The following is a 16,078-nucleotide window of genomic DNA, read 5'->3' as shown; positions in this document are numbered from 1 at the left end:
AGAGACATGCAAATTAAAGAGAAGGCATCGTTAAGTTAAGCTGCAGCACCACACCACAAGACAAAAAACAGCCTGTTCTTTTTCACACAACTTCAACCTTCTCCTACTTGAATGTTTGTTTTTCTTGACTTTTAATGGGTCACATCAACTCCGGTCCAATGTGAAATTTGAAGAAATCATTAGTAGCTGGAAAGGTCTGTCTTAAAACTTTAGTCATGTGCCCATATCAACACTTAAACAGGTTTCCCAGCAAAAGATTTGTTGATGATCATTATACCAGCAGCATTACAAAAACTGACTGACTTTCACTGTCACTGACGGTGAAGGGCAGTAGTTTTCCGATGCTCTTGCTCTCTCCCTCTCCCTTTGTGTCTCACAGGTAAACTGAATTTATAATAAACAATTCAGACTCAGCAGTTTAAATTGTCCAGCTGCTGAAAACTTAATGAGAATGATAATGATAATAATAAGACAGTTTCTTAACAAGTTATTTGTTTTTCTGTCCATCCAGTAAACGGTGTACCGTGGCCACAGGAACCTGGCCGAAGGAATAGCCACACCTTCAACTGTCGCATGCTGAAGAGGCCGCCGGACGAGGTGGATTCAGAAAATCTGGAGGCTCGGCAGCAGTACGAGATCATGCAGTGTTTCACCGTTTCCCAGCCACGGGCCATGCAGGAGGAGGGAGACGGTACAGGTCAAAACACAATGAGTGCACACAGTCTGCAGGGTTTTCCTACACAGGGTCAATAGACTGTAATGTTTTTATAGACAGTTTGAATACAAAAGTAGGATGGAGGCAAGGCTGATTATAATATAATTAGAATGTCTCTATTTGTCTTTTTTCCTTTAATTATCTTGTATTTCCCCCCTAGCTCTTTCTTGCCATTGTTTTGAAAGTTTATTTGGCCTTACTTGACACAGTCATCACTCTGCTCCAGTCATTTTCCATCATGTTTCATAAACTTCATCAGAAATTTAGTAGTTCCTCACCAGCAGTGACTTGTGAAAAGTGTGCAAGGATCCTGCTCACAAGACTCATGTCCCCTAGCACTATTATTTCAGCATTAAGCATTTTTTTGTGGTTAAATTTCTCTTCAGAAAAAAGAAAAGCTACTGAAAAGCAGGAACTGAAACCGTTGTGAAATCATCCTTTCAACTGCTTGACCTTATCCACTGATGAGACAGTGTAGACATCTGTTTTTTTATACGCAGTTTCTATATGTATCACAGTGTTAAAGGTCATTTGATTTTAGTTTAGGTTTCAATTATTCAAAACTTGGTCCACACATATCCTTCATATACAGCCATATTTTTTTTGGGTCAAATTACTACACATATATATATATATATATATATATATACACCACAAAATTTAACATATGTAAAACATATGTATGTCAGGAAATAATCCAATTTAAAAAAAATAAATAAATAACTGGTTTGCCTTTTTTTTTTAATGTGGTGAACATCATAGAAACTTTGTCCTGCAGCTTTTTATCTTATGTTTTTTCTCTTCTCTCCATTACTGATGGGTCAAGGTTTTAAACCACATTAAAACAAGTATCCACGCTCTAACCAGTTGGATGGTGACCAGATTCTTGCAGGACATTTCATATTTATCAGAGTCACTGGTGCAATGGCCTCGATAAAACTGTGAGCTGTAGTTTCCTGCATTGCAGATTTACTGTCCGGTCATTTTGATAAGAACCGGCCTTGTGGGTTGTAGAGTCGTAATCCTGACTATAACCTGCTGTAACCTCCTCCTTTCTTTTTTATGTTGATTTTTTGACAGGTTGTCCTGTATTTTCTTTGTGTGTGTAGTAAAAAAAATATAAATCCAGTATTTTGCGTAACATAAATGGAAAGGTCAAACTTGATCATATAATTTCATCACTGTAATTTCACGACATATTTGTTTTTTATTTCTTTTATTTCTTTTATGGCTGACAGTAACACAACCACACACACAAAGACGTAAACGTCACCACTTGTGTCCTCTCTTTCTTCAGACCTGCAGAGCTGCCTGATCTGTATCGCCTGTCGGATACCTCGCACCCAGCCTGTCAGCAGTGAGTCTTTCATCACAAAGCAGGACCCCACAGGTAACACACACAAAACACACACACACAGGTATGACACAGTAGTCTGTCTCTTTTATATAGACATATATGGATTAGGGTGATATCGCTTTGCGATATAATGGGAAAAACATTTCGACAATGAGAATTAGTCAACCTGCAATGTTCATCTGAACTGGTTTGGTTACAGAAATTCAGACGTATAGAGCAAACAATTTTAATATGCAAAGAAAAAAACGGTCCTTACAAAAGAATGGTTACACATCCAGTTTGTTCCACCACCTCAAACACAAACCCAGGTATGAGGAAAGCCAGAGGATGCACGAGGAGGAGACCACAACACAGAGTAAAGTTAAGGAAATTCTGCCGATGCATTTGAAAATGCCGTCATTTACATCGCAATACATACCAGAAAATATTGTGATAACATTTTCGGTTCACCTTATTCATGTGAATAGAATAACTTTGCCCATTCAGTGTTTATTCCAGCTCTATCTGCACCCTTTCACTTTTGTACTCCTTTTTGATTTACAGAAGCAGTTTGACTCGTCTGTCGTTGTTCATTGTTGCATGTTATATAGATTTATAAAGGCTTACATAAAGGCCAAAATCAAAATCTAATTCAGTGGTACATGTGATGCAGTCCACAAAGGTAAAGGTCATGGTGGCAGAATATACAATAATTTGTAGGTATAGATTGGACTGAAAATCTGACTAAAACAGAAAAAAATTTGGAGTAAATCCCAAAAAAGCTGAATTAAAGAGCATTTCAGGAAATGTTTCAGCTTACAGAAATCTACTGAATATTTTCACGAGGGTCAGCGTGTGAACCCTGAGTGTGTAGAGGCTGCTGCAGATGTTGTAACTGTGCAGACTGATCTTTTGTGTTTCTGTGTGTGTGTGTGTGTGTGTGTGTGTGTGTGTGCGCTGCTCACCTCCAGGGAAGATCATCTCCATAGAAACTAGTGCTTTGCGAGCGACAGGCCGGCCTGGCTGGGAGGACCTGGTCAGGAAGTGCATCTACGCTTTCTTTCAGCCGCAGGGTAAAGAGCCCTCCCACGCCAAGAAGCTGCTGCATGAGGGTGAGTCGCCGCAATTGATTGTTCACTCACTTCACTCCCAGAAATCATTGACACGCTCTCTGCCAGCTTTGCCATGGTAACCAGAGTTTCAGCACTAATTCAATACCATTATAACAGATTCAATGAAACTCTAAATTTCAATAATGTGTGTTTTTGTGCGAGCAGATTTATACAGTGGACCACACCGACAAGGCTGTAAAACAAAGCAGAAGATTAGGGATTAGAAAAGACAGAGTGAACAACTGACAATTATTTTTGTTATTGATTAATCTGCTGTTTATGTTTTTAAACAAATTGATTAATTATTTAGTCTAAAACATCAGAAGAAAGTGAAAAATGCTTGTTATACTTTCCTACAGCCCATACTGATGTCTTGAAATTGCTTATTTTGTTTGGCCCATAGTCCAAAACCCCAAAGATATTTAGTTCACTGTGAGGAGAAGCAGCAAATCCTGGAATTTGAGAAGCTGGAGCCATTTAATTTTTCAGGGATTTTGCCTGAAAAATGACCGAAATGATTAATAACTTATCAAAATAGTTGTAGATTAATTCTCTGTCTGCTTGACTTCTGTCCAGCTTCCAACTTCCAACACCAAGTGAGTTTCATCAGTCTGTCCACCACATCTTTGAAAGTGATCTAGGTCTCCCTAAAAGTTTAAAAGCTTCCAGCTGAACTATTTCACATACACCTGACAAGGATGGACGCTTCTTGGATTCAAAATCCTCCAGTTGAAAGTTGCTGCAAAGCCTAAGAGGACAATTCAACACGAGGCAATTCAAAGTGCATCAAAATTGCACTTAAAAGACAATAAAAACAGAAGTTTTGTTCTTGTATCTTGTCAGATATGGTAGCAGTAAATTACAGCAACACAGAATTATCTCAGGACAGCAAAACAAGTTTGATCTTTCTCATCCAGAAATCTGTTCCAACGTTTCCTCTGTGGCACAAGGTGAAGGTGAGACGTTGCTAACATTGCTCGGTAACAGGATAAATGGACGAGACGGGCCAGTGTTGAATTATCCTCTTTACAAACGGTGTAGCTACTGTCTCAACATGATCATTTAGGCCTTAGGGGGGAGTCAGAGTACAGAGAGAGAGAGTACACCTGGGGAAGGAAAACAAACAGGAGGTGAGACCAAAGTCTAAACACTGTGTTTGCCTCCTCCTCTGTGCGTGTGACAGTGATGACCCACGGCAGCGCCATCAGCCCGCTGTACCATTTCACGTTAAGTGATGGCACCCCGCTCAGCGCTCAGACCCGCTGCAAGTTCTGCTGCCCCCCCAACCCTGACGTACAGCCCTTCATCATGGGCATTCACACTATTGACAGGTACGGTGACGGACACACACACTAACATAGGGAATTCAGTGCACACCGCTGGTACACGGATATGAAAAGAGATTCTCTTAAGTCTTGAAGATAATAATCGTGTCTACATGGACATGACTATACCTGTAATGATCAGGTGTTTTTAGTGTCCAGGTTATGTTTTGTGCGTGTCAGCATCGTGTCCCAGGTTGAGCCATGATCACAGCTTTTGGAAACCTAGATTTTCCAGATGGGATGCTGTAGCATGTGAGCTCCTTACACAGGTTCTGATCATTCTCCTGCTGTGTTTGTAGGTGCACTGTCAGCTCAAGTTATGTAGCAGTTAGTAAAGCAAACAGAAAATACACTGATAGCAGGTTTAATATTGATTTTTACTCTGAAATAAACATCAAATTCTGACACTAATGAGTTTTCTGGGCTTGGATGAGTCAAAGACATGTCTGCACTGATGCATATGATGTGAAACCTGGATAATTAGATGTGAATATTAGGTTTCTCTGAGTAAAATGAGGATATGGCTCAGAATCAGAATACTAATTGACATGTAAACATACACAGGATTAGATTTGCAGATTTTGAGTTTAACAGCGTGTGTTAAGTGGCTTCTTCAAGTTACAGTCGTCTTTTATTTTCCTCTTTCCTCCCAGGGAACACAACACTGCTAGCTCTCAGGAAAACACTAACCCCAGCCTTCCACCGACCCTCAGCAGCCTTTCCCAAACTCCCTCCCGCTCCCCGACCCTCCCCCCCAGCAGCAACTCAACCCAAGGCTCGGGCCTCGCCGCCTCGGGCCTTCACCCCAACAACAGCAACGCCTCCTCCCACGGACATAACCCAGCCACACCCACAGGCTACCTGACGCCCAATCGGACGTGTCCCCAGCAGGTCAACAGTCCCTCTCCTTTGAGCAGCCCACTCACAGCCACCCCTACCTCTTTTATGTCGCCCAGGATGCCACGGGCCAGCCCTGGGTTAGGGGGAAGCCCTCGGGTACCGGGGAACCCCTTCTCTCCCTCCACACCAGGCCTCCATTCCCCAGCCGGGGCGCTGAGCAGTGGAGGCAGCCTCAACCGGCAGCAGTCTGGTGGTGATAGTGGCAGCGGTGGGTCAGCGGGGTCTTTCTCCCTGTCCTCTCCTGTCCCGCAGAGACAACCCAGTACGCCCACCGGCTCCTCCACTCGGCCTCCGTCGGCAAAACCCCCAGAGGGAGGAGAAGGAGGGGGAGAGGACTCTGTTAAAGCCCCCCTTCCTTCTTCCTCACAGCTGGGCACCCCCAGACTCAATCAGCTCCTGGATAGCAACGGGGCAGCGGTTGAATCGAACAGCAACAGCATCCACTGCACCTCATCACCTCATCCTCCAAAGCCCGCCCCCGCCCCTCAGTGCCCCGCCTCCCACAGTACTCTAACGGAACGACACAAGATCCTCCACCGGCTGCTCCAGGACAGCAGTCCCAACGACGCCTCCACCGCCGCCGAGGACGGAGTCAACAAAAACGAAGTCGAGATCAAGAAGGAGCCGCCCGCCAGTCCGGCACTCACCACAGCACCTCCAAAGTCCAGCTCCAGAGAGCCACAGGACCACCAGTTACTCCGCTTTCTCCTGGACACAGACGAGAAGGTGACAGCTAAACATGCGGTTGTGTTTTGATTTTCTAAGACAGCGTTTATATCTTCCCTGTAAATCACTAACTTGAAACGTTGATTTGTTTTTAAAGGACTTGGGCGACCTGCCTCCTCCGTCTGCTCTCAGCCTGCAGACGGTTAGAGTAAAGGTGGAGAAGCGAGCCAGCGGGGAGGGGGTGCCCTGCACGGTGTCCACCGTCGCAGCGGGAGGTGCAGCCAAACCCGCAGGAGTCTCCAGCAGCTCGGCCTGCATCAGCCCCATATCGAGTCCAGTCGGGGAGAACCGCCGAGACAGCCGCAAGGACAGCAGAGACTCCACGGTAGACCACGTCCTCTCTCACCACTGCTTCTTAGTAGGGTTTAATAACAGGATTTCAGCTGCAACCAGTAACAGATTGATCCCTCTATCAATCAGTTAGTCCTGAAAATTTCACTTGATGCTTGACTGCATTATTGTGTTTAGCATACCTCGGTTTGCAAACTGGTCACTGCTTAAAACAACATGTTTAAAAACGGTTAAGAGACAAGTTTAAAATCCTCTAAAGCAGCGTGAGACTGACATTTTTTTTATTTCCCATGGGATCTGGAATCAGTCCTGTGTCACCTCCTACAGCAGTGATGCCCAGCTGGGGTACATGTACGCCTACCCCTGGTGATATATTTACAGTTGGCAGGGTTTAAGAAGAAAATTTAAGAAACAGAACTTCTGATTAGGTAAAAATCAAAAGTAAATGTCCATATATTAGTGTTTTAGGATGAACACAACACAGATTGGATTCAAACATTAATGTGAAGCTGATCTCGTGTCTTTATTGTCACTAAGCTCAGCCGAACTCTCCCAATCACAACATGTAATGACCCAGAAATCATAACGTGTCCGCCCCTGAAGGAGGACACATGTTATCAATCATGCGTGCATCCCACTGTTCCTTTTCTAATTTACATAAGCGCAGCATCAGAGAAAATATTTCACAATTAAACACTGTGGAGTTTTCCTCCATTGAGCGTCGTTGCTGCATTGGCAGTTGCCTGACAGCCGTTGTAAATCAAGTTGAATGTTTATTTTCTTGGACTTTGTCTCCACTGTAGGCTCAGCTACCAGCTGCAGTCTTTGAAGCTCACTGGCCTTTGACCTTTTGTCTCTCCCCATCTCTCTTTCACTGATTGTCTGCCCCCCCTCTCCTCCCACCCATTATTCCTTAATTCTTTCCTCTTTCATGCCATTACACCATTCATTCCTCAATCCTCTCTTTTTACCCATCTTCCTCGTCTCTATCCCTCCTCATTTGTTTCTGCCTTCCTCTCTGTTTCCCGCCCTCAGATGTCTGGTGGCCCTGTTGACATGGACCCTCTCACCCAGCTGCTGCCTGGCCTGAGAGGCCCAAGTGGGGCCAAACAGGGCAGCGAGGATTCAACAACCCCTGGAGGAGGCCCCCAAGCTCCAGTCTCCGGCCCCCCAGGCCCAGCCCCCAGCTCAGCTCCAGTCCCCCGTGCCTCAGCTCCAGTCCCCCCTGTCCCAGCCCCAGTCTCTCCCCCAGTTGCAGTCGCCGTCGCCCCAGCTCCACTCCCCTTCCCCCCAGCTCAAACTGCAGTCGCCCACCCAGCTCCAGCCCGGCGAGGCCAGCACTCCCCGCAACGTAAATGTGAAGAGAGAGCCTCCCGGCACTCCTAACAGAGGTACAGCTTCAGCTTAGGATCATTTTTGTTAAATTTAATATTAATTTAATTTTGATAAATACATGAAAATAAAAGTATATATGCGTGTATCATTATTATCAGTAGTAGTAGTACAATCCTGAGCGCTCTCCCTATTATTCATTCATTTATTTACCTGCACATTCTTATTCTTTACGCCCCCTGGTGGCTGTTTTGAGGCACTGCAGTAACGGTGTGCATCACTGTTTCTTGTTTGTTTGTTTTTTTCCCCCTTTATCCTCCACGTGCTCGTGTTTTTCGTTTCCTCAGGGCTCAGCGATGGCGGACCCCCGTCTGGTTGCAGCCTCCAGAGTCAGTCGTCGTTCGACTTCTGCAGTCCCCCCACTCCAAGCCAGACGCAGGCCCAGGGACAGGGAGACCCCTTCCAGACCCCGAAAAGACAGCAGCCCCTTTCCAGAGGCGGAAGTCATCAACCCGTTCAGTTCAAGCACTGGTACGCAACGCAGCATAATAACAGGAAACCTGACACTAAATCTTGTGTAGTAGTAAAGCATCGTTGAGTCTGACCATACTTTACAGTTGGGTGTGTTCGGTCTGTATTCTGTTATCATTGCGTTAAGGTGAAACTTTTAAGTCAGTGTTAGCTTCTTTTTCAGGCCTCACCAAGATGGACGTGGGAGACTCCCAGTTCCAGCCCCTGGCTCTGTCTGACACCTTGTCTTTCGATGGTCTCGGCACCCCTCTACAGGCTCCGTTGGCATCACCACAAGAGTAAATATCAACAAACGGAGCTTCTTTTAACTGTTATTTCCAAGTTTACAATCATGGGAAAATATTGGTATTGAACCAGCTCTGCTATAAGATGCCATGTTTTTCTTTTTTCTGTGTGAGCAGGCAGTGTGTGCCCTGTACGCTGGACGAAGTGCTCGGTCCTCCGACCACGCCCGAAGGCCGAAACGACGAGAAAGCTCTCCTGGAGCAGCTCGTCTCCTTCCTCAGCGGGACTGATGAGAGAGAACTGGCTGAGCTGGACAAGGCCCTGGGCATCGACAAACTGGTACAGGTGAGCGTGCGATGAAGCACTCGACAGAGCTCAAGCGCAGCGATGAAAGGCTCCACGTGTTTTCATTTTAGCATCACAGAATCGTCATTAATTGTGCAATGTTGCTATAATTAATCAAAACAAACAAAACAGTTGCTCAGCTGAAATGTTGGCAGCCTCTTCTGGCCTCTGATCTGCCTTTTTGTGCCACTGAACGGGATTTGGTGAAAAAAAACAAACTGCTGGATTGCTTTCAAGTAAAACAGGATGTGTGTAATCCTCAACTTTACTCCAGTTTCACTGCACAAAGTGCTCTAGTTCTTACTTAATCTACCCTCTGAATATCTCCAGTCCTCTTATGCTTCATTTAATTTATTGTAACTGGTCATACGATGATGCCTTCTTTTTGTTTCTGCTCTTCCCAGGGTGGCTGCTTTGACCCTTTGCCTCAAAACTTCCCAACCCAGCAACCCACTGCCTCCCCAGTTTCCATGGACCCTAAACTCCCCACCTACTCCTCCCAATTTACACCAGCTCCTCAAGCTCAGTTTCCTCCAGAGCTAGCCACGGTGGGGCCGCAGGGTGTGGGGTTCGGAGCCCCTCGGGGGGCTTTCCCCGGTGGGACGGCCATAGGCCTGAGGCCGGGCATGACGCGACCGCAGGGGATGGGCACTCAGATCAGGCTGCCACCCAACCAACTGCGCCTGCAGCTGCAGCAGAGACTGCAGGCCCCGCAGCAGGTGAGGACACGGAGGCGGCGATTCTGATGCTTCCACCACAGTTTCAGAGTTCACTATTTCTGCTGTGGCCTGTTGAGTTTCATGGGAACAGTCATGGATATACAGTCTGTTCAGAAGCCGTATTAGGTATAAGTTATTCACACAGTTTCAGAGCTGCTGATACGACTGTGACATAAAAAAAGGTGAGAGAAAGGATAGAAATGAGAAAGGAACACCTTGGAAGACGCTGTCGATTCATTACACCTCTGAGAATTTATTCGTCTTTTGTAGCTCTCTGTGTTAGTCTGAATCCTGCTGTATCATAATTAATCTGATTTCATTTTACCAATATTGATTAAAATGCTCCTAAAAGGACCCTCAACTTCCTTATCACTATTATTCAGCTCCTCTCCCTCGCTGCCGTCCTTCTCGTCTCTCTTTGTCCCTCAGATAATATATATTTTATTCAACGCTCTAATTTATTCCTCTGCCTTATTAAATCCTGTCCTCCCTTTGCTCTCTTCCCTCTCATCCTTCAACACCTGTCTGACCTCCTCTTATTTAATTTCTCTCTGTCTCTCTCGTGTGGCTGTGTCTCAGCTCCAGAACAGGCTGGCAGGCATAAATCCGTTTCCTGCAGGAGCCCAGCACGTGAACATGGGTATTCGTCAGGGGATTCAACAACCTCAGATGCCCTCACAAGTGAGTCACAGTCAGATAAAAGCAGCCACCCTCAACACCCACTGCTGCTTTACTACACAGTCTTACATGTTATTTAAAGCTGTGTTAATCAGTATGTTTGGTTTAAATCTCTGCTCATCTCTCAGCTCAGTGTTTTTGTTTTTACTTTCCTTTGCAGCAGCAGTAGTCAGCTGTTTTAAGCAAAAAAAAAAAAACTTGACGTTAGCTCCCAGCAGGTGAACATTTAACTGGTGAGCATTTAGCAGCATAAAGAGCCAAAAACTGAAGCTGAAAGGAGAGTGGATATTGGACATATACCCACCTCAGATGTTGCTCTTTAAGGAAATGTAAATGAGTAACTGCTAACAGTTGTATTAAATCAGATAATTACCTTCTCCTCGTGCTGTCTCAGCAGCCTCCACTGAATGCCCAGATGCTGGCCCAGCGTCAGAGGGAACTCTACAGCATCCAGCACCGCCAGCGCCAGCTTTTCCAGCAGAAGGTCATGCTGATGAGACAGAACATAGCAGGCGCTCCGACCGGAGCCGTGGGGCCCATCGGAACTGCCAGGGTCCCGAAGGGTCCCCCCACAACGCCTCAACAGCAGCAGCAGCAGCAGCAGCAGCAGCAGTTCAACTTCCCGCCAGGGTACACCCCGATGACGGGAAACCCCCCTACCTCACAGAGTCACTTCAGCCCCATGTCCGGGGGTCCTCTGGACAACAAACTGTCCGGCAGAGTTCCTCTGAATAACCAGACGCTGATGGGCGGCGCGCAGGGCCAGTTCAGCAGCACCGTGAACTCCTCATTGCAGCAGGGCCTGTTTCAGCAGTTTGGAGGGACTGGTGAGTTCAAGGACACGTGCTCTGCAGATATTTGATCAAAGACTGGAGCAATATCTTCATTTTCATATAAAATAAATGATGTTTTTGCCACTTAGTAAAAGCCAAAGGTTTTAATTGGAAAGACCCAGTAGATTGATTGATTATTTATTACTTATTCTGTGAAAGAGAATTCAAGGGTAAAGACATAAGATTTAACAGTGACAGCAGTGATTACTTGATGCAAATAAAAGCAGCAGCAACTGAATGACACAAAGAAAAATATCAGTTTTTATCCAAATTTTCACCAAAAATAAAAACAAATTCTCAGTTTGTTTGGTCTAAACTTTCACAACAAAATCCTGACGTTATGTCTTTACCGTCCTTTCCAAAGCTATGGTCCAGCAAGACCCATCCTTCCCTCCTGAGATGAGCCCGACCAGCCCGTTGTTGTCACCTCAGAACTCAACTTCCCAGAGTCCTCTGCTTCAGCAAGCCCCGCCTCCTGGCTACCAGTCACCAGACATGAAGAGCTGGCAACAGACGGGCATGAGCAGCAACAGGTCAGGAAGCGTACACAGCTGTTAAGGCTTGTGCAAACACGACTCGGGCTAAAAATTCACTCTGTGTGAGTCGTGTTATGTTTGTGTATTTACATAGATTCCTCTTCTCTCTCTGCTGCAGCCTGTTCAGTCAGTCAGGACAGAGTGCAGGGCAGGCGTTCGGCCAGCAGGGGGTTTACAACAACATGAGCATCACCGTCTCCATGGCTGGAGGCTCGGGCGGCGTCGGCTCGTTACCTCCCATGGGGCAGCCGGTTGGCATGAGCAACAGTAACCTCAGCAACGTCGGTTCAGTGTGCAGCGACCAGCAGGTTAGTGACTTGTTGGCTAACGATACGTTTCCCTTAAGTTTTATTATTAATCACATTTAGTATGAGTCAGCTGAGATGTACCCCAAACTGGAAGATTTTCATCAGTACCTGTGCATTGAAACACAATGTTTGAAGAAAATAATAAATAATTTTCTGCCTGAAAATTCAGTCTCTCTCAGGCTCTAACAAAGACAAAACCTCCACTGCTGTCTGGCCGCGGTGTCATTGTCGTCTGTGTCTCTGCAGGTGCAGCAGGTTCAGGTGTTTGCGGACGTCCAGTGCACAGTGAACTTGGTTGGCAGCGACTCCTACCTGAATCAGGGCTCCATTCGGCGCCACGGCCGCCCAGAAGGGCCCCGGACCGCAGGGCTCCCAGAACAACCAGGCCCAGCAGAAGAGCCTCCTCCAGCAGCTGCTCACCGAGTGACACCTCCCCGCCCCACCCCGTGGTTTTATGGTTTTTTTCGGCTCTCCTACTCCCTTCTACTTCTCACTTCTATAACGCCTCCTCCTCCTCGGAGGTCAGTGCACCAGACCCATTGCTGTCTCTGTCTCACCTTTTGGATGGATGGATGGAAGGATGGATGTTTGGACGGCCACAGAGTAGGCTCAGAGAGAGGTCTGGCTGTCGGGGCGGAGTTACGCAGCCTAACCACTTCTGTGCTGGGGTGGGGGTGGGGTAGGGGATTCGGGGCTGGTTGTTTTACCGCCCAGTACTTTAAGAAAAGACTCAAGTCAGAAGGAGCAGCAGTGTATTTAAACCTGCCTGTCTAATCTGTCTGACAACCTGTCTGTCTGCCTCAGCCTATTAAAGGCAGTGTTGTCTTGCTGCTCATTCCTTGGTGACCTACTTCCTGCTTCCTGACCCAAGAAAAAAAAAAAAAAACAACTGCGACATCATTGTAGATTTGCCAAGTTGTCGTCACTGTCTAATCAGGGCCGGCCTCCTTTTTCTTTCTCCTTTTTGTTTTTGTTTTTTTTTTCTTTTTTTGTTTTCTGTGTGCGTGTTATTTTCCGAATCGGACGGTCTCTCGTTGGGGCCGCCGCCGCCGCCGCCAGCAGCAGCAGCAGCAACAACAAGAGCAGCAGCAGCAGCAGCAGCAGCAGCAGCAGCAGCAGCAGTGCATCTTGGGAGCATGAGTCGCAGCAGTTACAGCTGCGCTCAGCGTTTTAAGTGTGGGGAGTTATCTCACACAAGCAGCACCTCTGGCTTTTTATTTTTGTTTGTTTTTGTTTGTTTGTTTTCCTCTACCTGTCTCTCAGCGATGTGGGAATGTTAAGGTTTCAGACCTCTGTGGCATTGTGGGATAGAAGCTCAGTATCAGCTGGTTCTGTGACTGTCTCTCTCTATCAGCTACAGTGCCTGGTGGAAGTTTGAGTTTTTCCCAAGCTCTGCTTCTTCTTCTACATATTATTCTATTACGTCTTCTGTTTTCATTTTTATTTTTTAAATTTTTTTGGTTGAATTTGTTTTTTTTGTTTTTTTAATCTTCTGCTCTCACCGTCATCATCATCATCATCATCATCTTCATGATCATCAGAACAAGCTTTGACAACAGCCAGAATGGATGGATGGATGGACTGATGGATGGATGGGAGACAGACGGGATGCTGCTCAGTTTGGAACTTACGTGTCTTTCTCCCCCTGGGAGGAGGTTTTATTTTTATTATTTTCAAAGTATAAAAAAGACTGTTATGATTATTTAACTGTCTGTCCGTCACATTTTACCCCTCACCTCAGCAGCTGTGAATACAGAGCCCTGTTGGGTTCTTTCTCTCTTTTCTCTCTCTCTCTCTCTCTCTTCCTCTCTCTCTGTGTATCTTTCATGCTGTCTCTCGGCCTATCAGTGTTGTTTGCCATGTGCACCATGCAGGCGGGTAGTATTGTACAGTAACAGAAGGACAAAGACTTGGGGGAGGGGGGGGTGAGCTCACTCTTCTCTTGTAACTGCTTTCCTTTAAAAAAAGAAAAAAAGAAGTGTAATTAATTAATTGATTACTCAGAACAGCAAAACTATGTATAATGTGATTCGATCCAGGTTTTTTTTTTTTAGTTTCCTTTTTTTAAAAAAGAAAAAGAAAAAAATTCTAATAACGTCAGCTCATGTTTTTTGAGATTATTTTTTTGGCATCATGATATTATTGTAATACCTGCTAAAATGTCGCAGTGGAGGAGGAAGTTGTTCCATCGTCGCAAATGTGAAAAAACATTTTAAACGATTGAGTTTTAAGTATATAGCTAGATCTCGCTCCCTTCTGCGTCCCGTTCAAGTAGCCACACTTTCTTGGGGGAGGGAGGGAGGTGGGAGGGAGGTGGGGGTGTAATGGGTCTGACTGCTTTGCTTTCTCTTGTGGTAACCAGGGAGCTAGTTCGCCATCTTTTCTTGCTTTCTCCTCTCCTCTCTCTCTCTCTTTTTTTTAATTCTTATGTATGTACAATACTTTCAAGAGAACTTTTCAGACAGTACATGTGTTTGTAACCATTGTATTAAAAAAACAAAAAAGCGAAATAATAACCTTAAACCGCGTTCTTTGCTGGGATTACGTGACCTCTGGGGCGACGCTAACGGTACTGAACCGGGCCCCGTGGTCGCAGCAAACGACGGCGGCTTCTGGATATTGTTCCTATGTAATGACATTTAAGTAGAGGCTTTAGTAAATAGAAGTTCCTAACAAAGATGTGATGGATAATTAATTTAAAGCTGTCATGAAATTGAATCAAAACAGGAAGGGGTTGAGTTGCAAAAAATCCATCTTGTTTTTATTTTATTTTCTCCTCACCTCCTGCAAAACCTGTTGTTCAGTGTTGTTCCCGTCGAGGATTTTCTTTATTTTGATTCAACCCTCCCATCTTTCTCCCTCCACCTCTGGTTCCCCCCTCCCCTCCCCCACACTCCACTGGCTACACACACACATACAGTTTTCTGTCGACTACTGTTGCTCAGTCAGACACTGTCTCTCTCAGTGATAACAGACCTCTGTTAACTAAGAAGAAAAAAAAACAAAAACAACAAAAAATCCCACTTTTTCCACACACAGAAGAAGATGTGCTGCTTAACAGTACGTACACACCTTACCAGGAATTTAAAAAGAAAGGAAAACCCTGCCGATACGTTGCCTCTTTAAATATATTAATTATAATCTGTCTATCAGGCACGTTTTAATATCTAAATTTCTCAAAGCTCAGTCTGACACTATACCCAAAGGTTTCAAGTGTAGGATTCTGGACTACATCTGGTTTTTATTAAGCCTTTTTTTTCCTTTTCACACAGGACAGATTTTATCAGGGAACATCATCGAGTGATTTGTAACGACCATCGAGGTCCTCAGCGATGTTTTTTCTCCTCCAGTTAAATCTGCCACGTCTGTACTCCAGCACAAAAATCAGACATTCCCTGATCGAACTAATCCTGTGTGAATCTTTTTGTTCGCTGGGTTCGCCGTTTCTTCTGTCATGAAAAATTTGGAGTGGAATCTGTGGAGAGGGTTTTGACCTCACATTCAGATATTAGGACGTTTCATTACTCCCCCCTCCTCCTCCTCCTCTTCCCTTTCACAACTACCTAATTCCTCACTCACATTTAGGTCATAACAACATGCAGTCTGATGCTACTTCAGTGGAATAGGGCTTTCCTGTGTACTGTTTTCTTTTTTTTTTCTACAGAGATACTTCACCATATGCAACATTACCCAGATATCGAGGGATAGTATGCAAGGTCAACATTCCACCCACCAACTCCTCCAATGTTGTATGATGTGAGAACCTCTTTGTGTGGATTCAGACGTTCACTTTGTACCCAAACTGTGGCCCAGGAACAGTCAGCATCTTTACTCTCCCTCAATAACTGACGTCCTAAATCCTGAGAAAGAAAAGTTATTTTTGGATTCAGCAGATACTTTAAGGATTTACAGAGATTTTTCTGAGATGGGGATTTATTTCTTCTATTTTTTCTGTGTGTATATTTATTATAAAAACATCAGCAGGCTTTTAACAAACACCTTTTTATTACCTCATGAGCTTTCCTTTTGACCATGTTTTCACACTGTGAGCAGCTTGTTTGATTAATGCTGCACTTTTGGTAATGTTACATCATTTTAATTTAATATATCGAGCACTTCTTGGGTTCAAAAAAGACATTAAAAGTGAAATAGATTCTTTTTCTGTT

General features: G+C 45.0%; 1 protein-coding gene across 1 annotated transcript in view; it reads left to right on the top strand.

The window, feature by feature from the left end:
* Positions 1-12,472, top strand: part of ncoa1 (nuclear receptor coactivator 1) — a 46,791-nt gene extending 34,319 nt beyond the window's left edge. The window contains 19 exon segments of the mRNA XM_018679518.2: positions 512-691; positions 2,013-2,105; positions 3,023-3,163; positions 4,347-4,494; positions 5,142-6,114; positions 6,212-6,439; positions 7,441-7,554; positions 7,556-7,796; positions 8,085-8,209; positions 8,211-8,268; positions 8,432-8,546; positions 8,670-8,838; positions 9,243-9,557; positions 10,137-10,238; positions 10,630-11,062; positions 11,433-11,601; positions 11,723-11,912; positions 12,159-12,242; positions 12,244-12,472. Of these exon segments, the coding sequence (XP_018535034.1) occupies positions 512-691; positions 2,013-2,105; positions 3,023-3,163; positions 4,347-4,494; positions 5,142-6,114; positions 6,212-6,439; positions 7,441-7,554; positions 7,556-7,796; positions 8,085-8,209; positions 8,211-8,268; positions 8,432-8,546; positions 8,670-8,838; positions 9,243-9,557; positions 10,137-10,238; positions 10,630-11,062; positions 11,433-11,601; positions 11,723-11,912; positions 12,159-12,242; positions 12,244-12,339 (3,974 nt within the window). The 3' untranslated portion in view covers positions 12,340-12,472.
* The last annotated feature ends 3,606 nt before the right edge of the window (positions 12,473-16,078 follow it).

This window comes from Lates calcarifer, linkage group LG7_1 (assembly GCF_001640805.2).
Source record: "Lates calcarifer isolate ASB-BC8 linkage group LG7_1, TLL_Latcal_v3, whole genome shotgun sequence".
Lineage (NCBI taxonomy): Eukaryota > Metazoa > Chordata > Actinopteri > Centropomidae > Lates > Lates calcarifer.
This window is presented reverse-complemented; position numbering and strand designations above follow the sequence as displayed.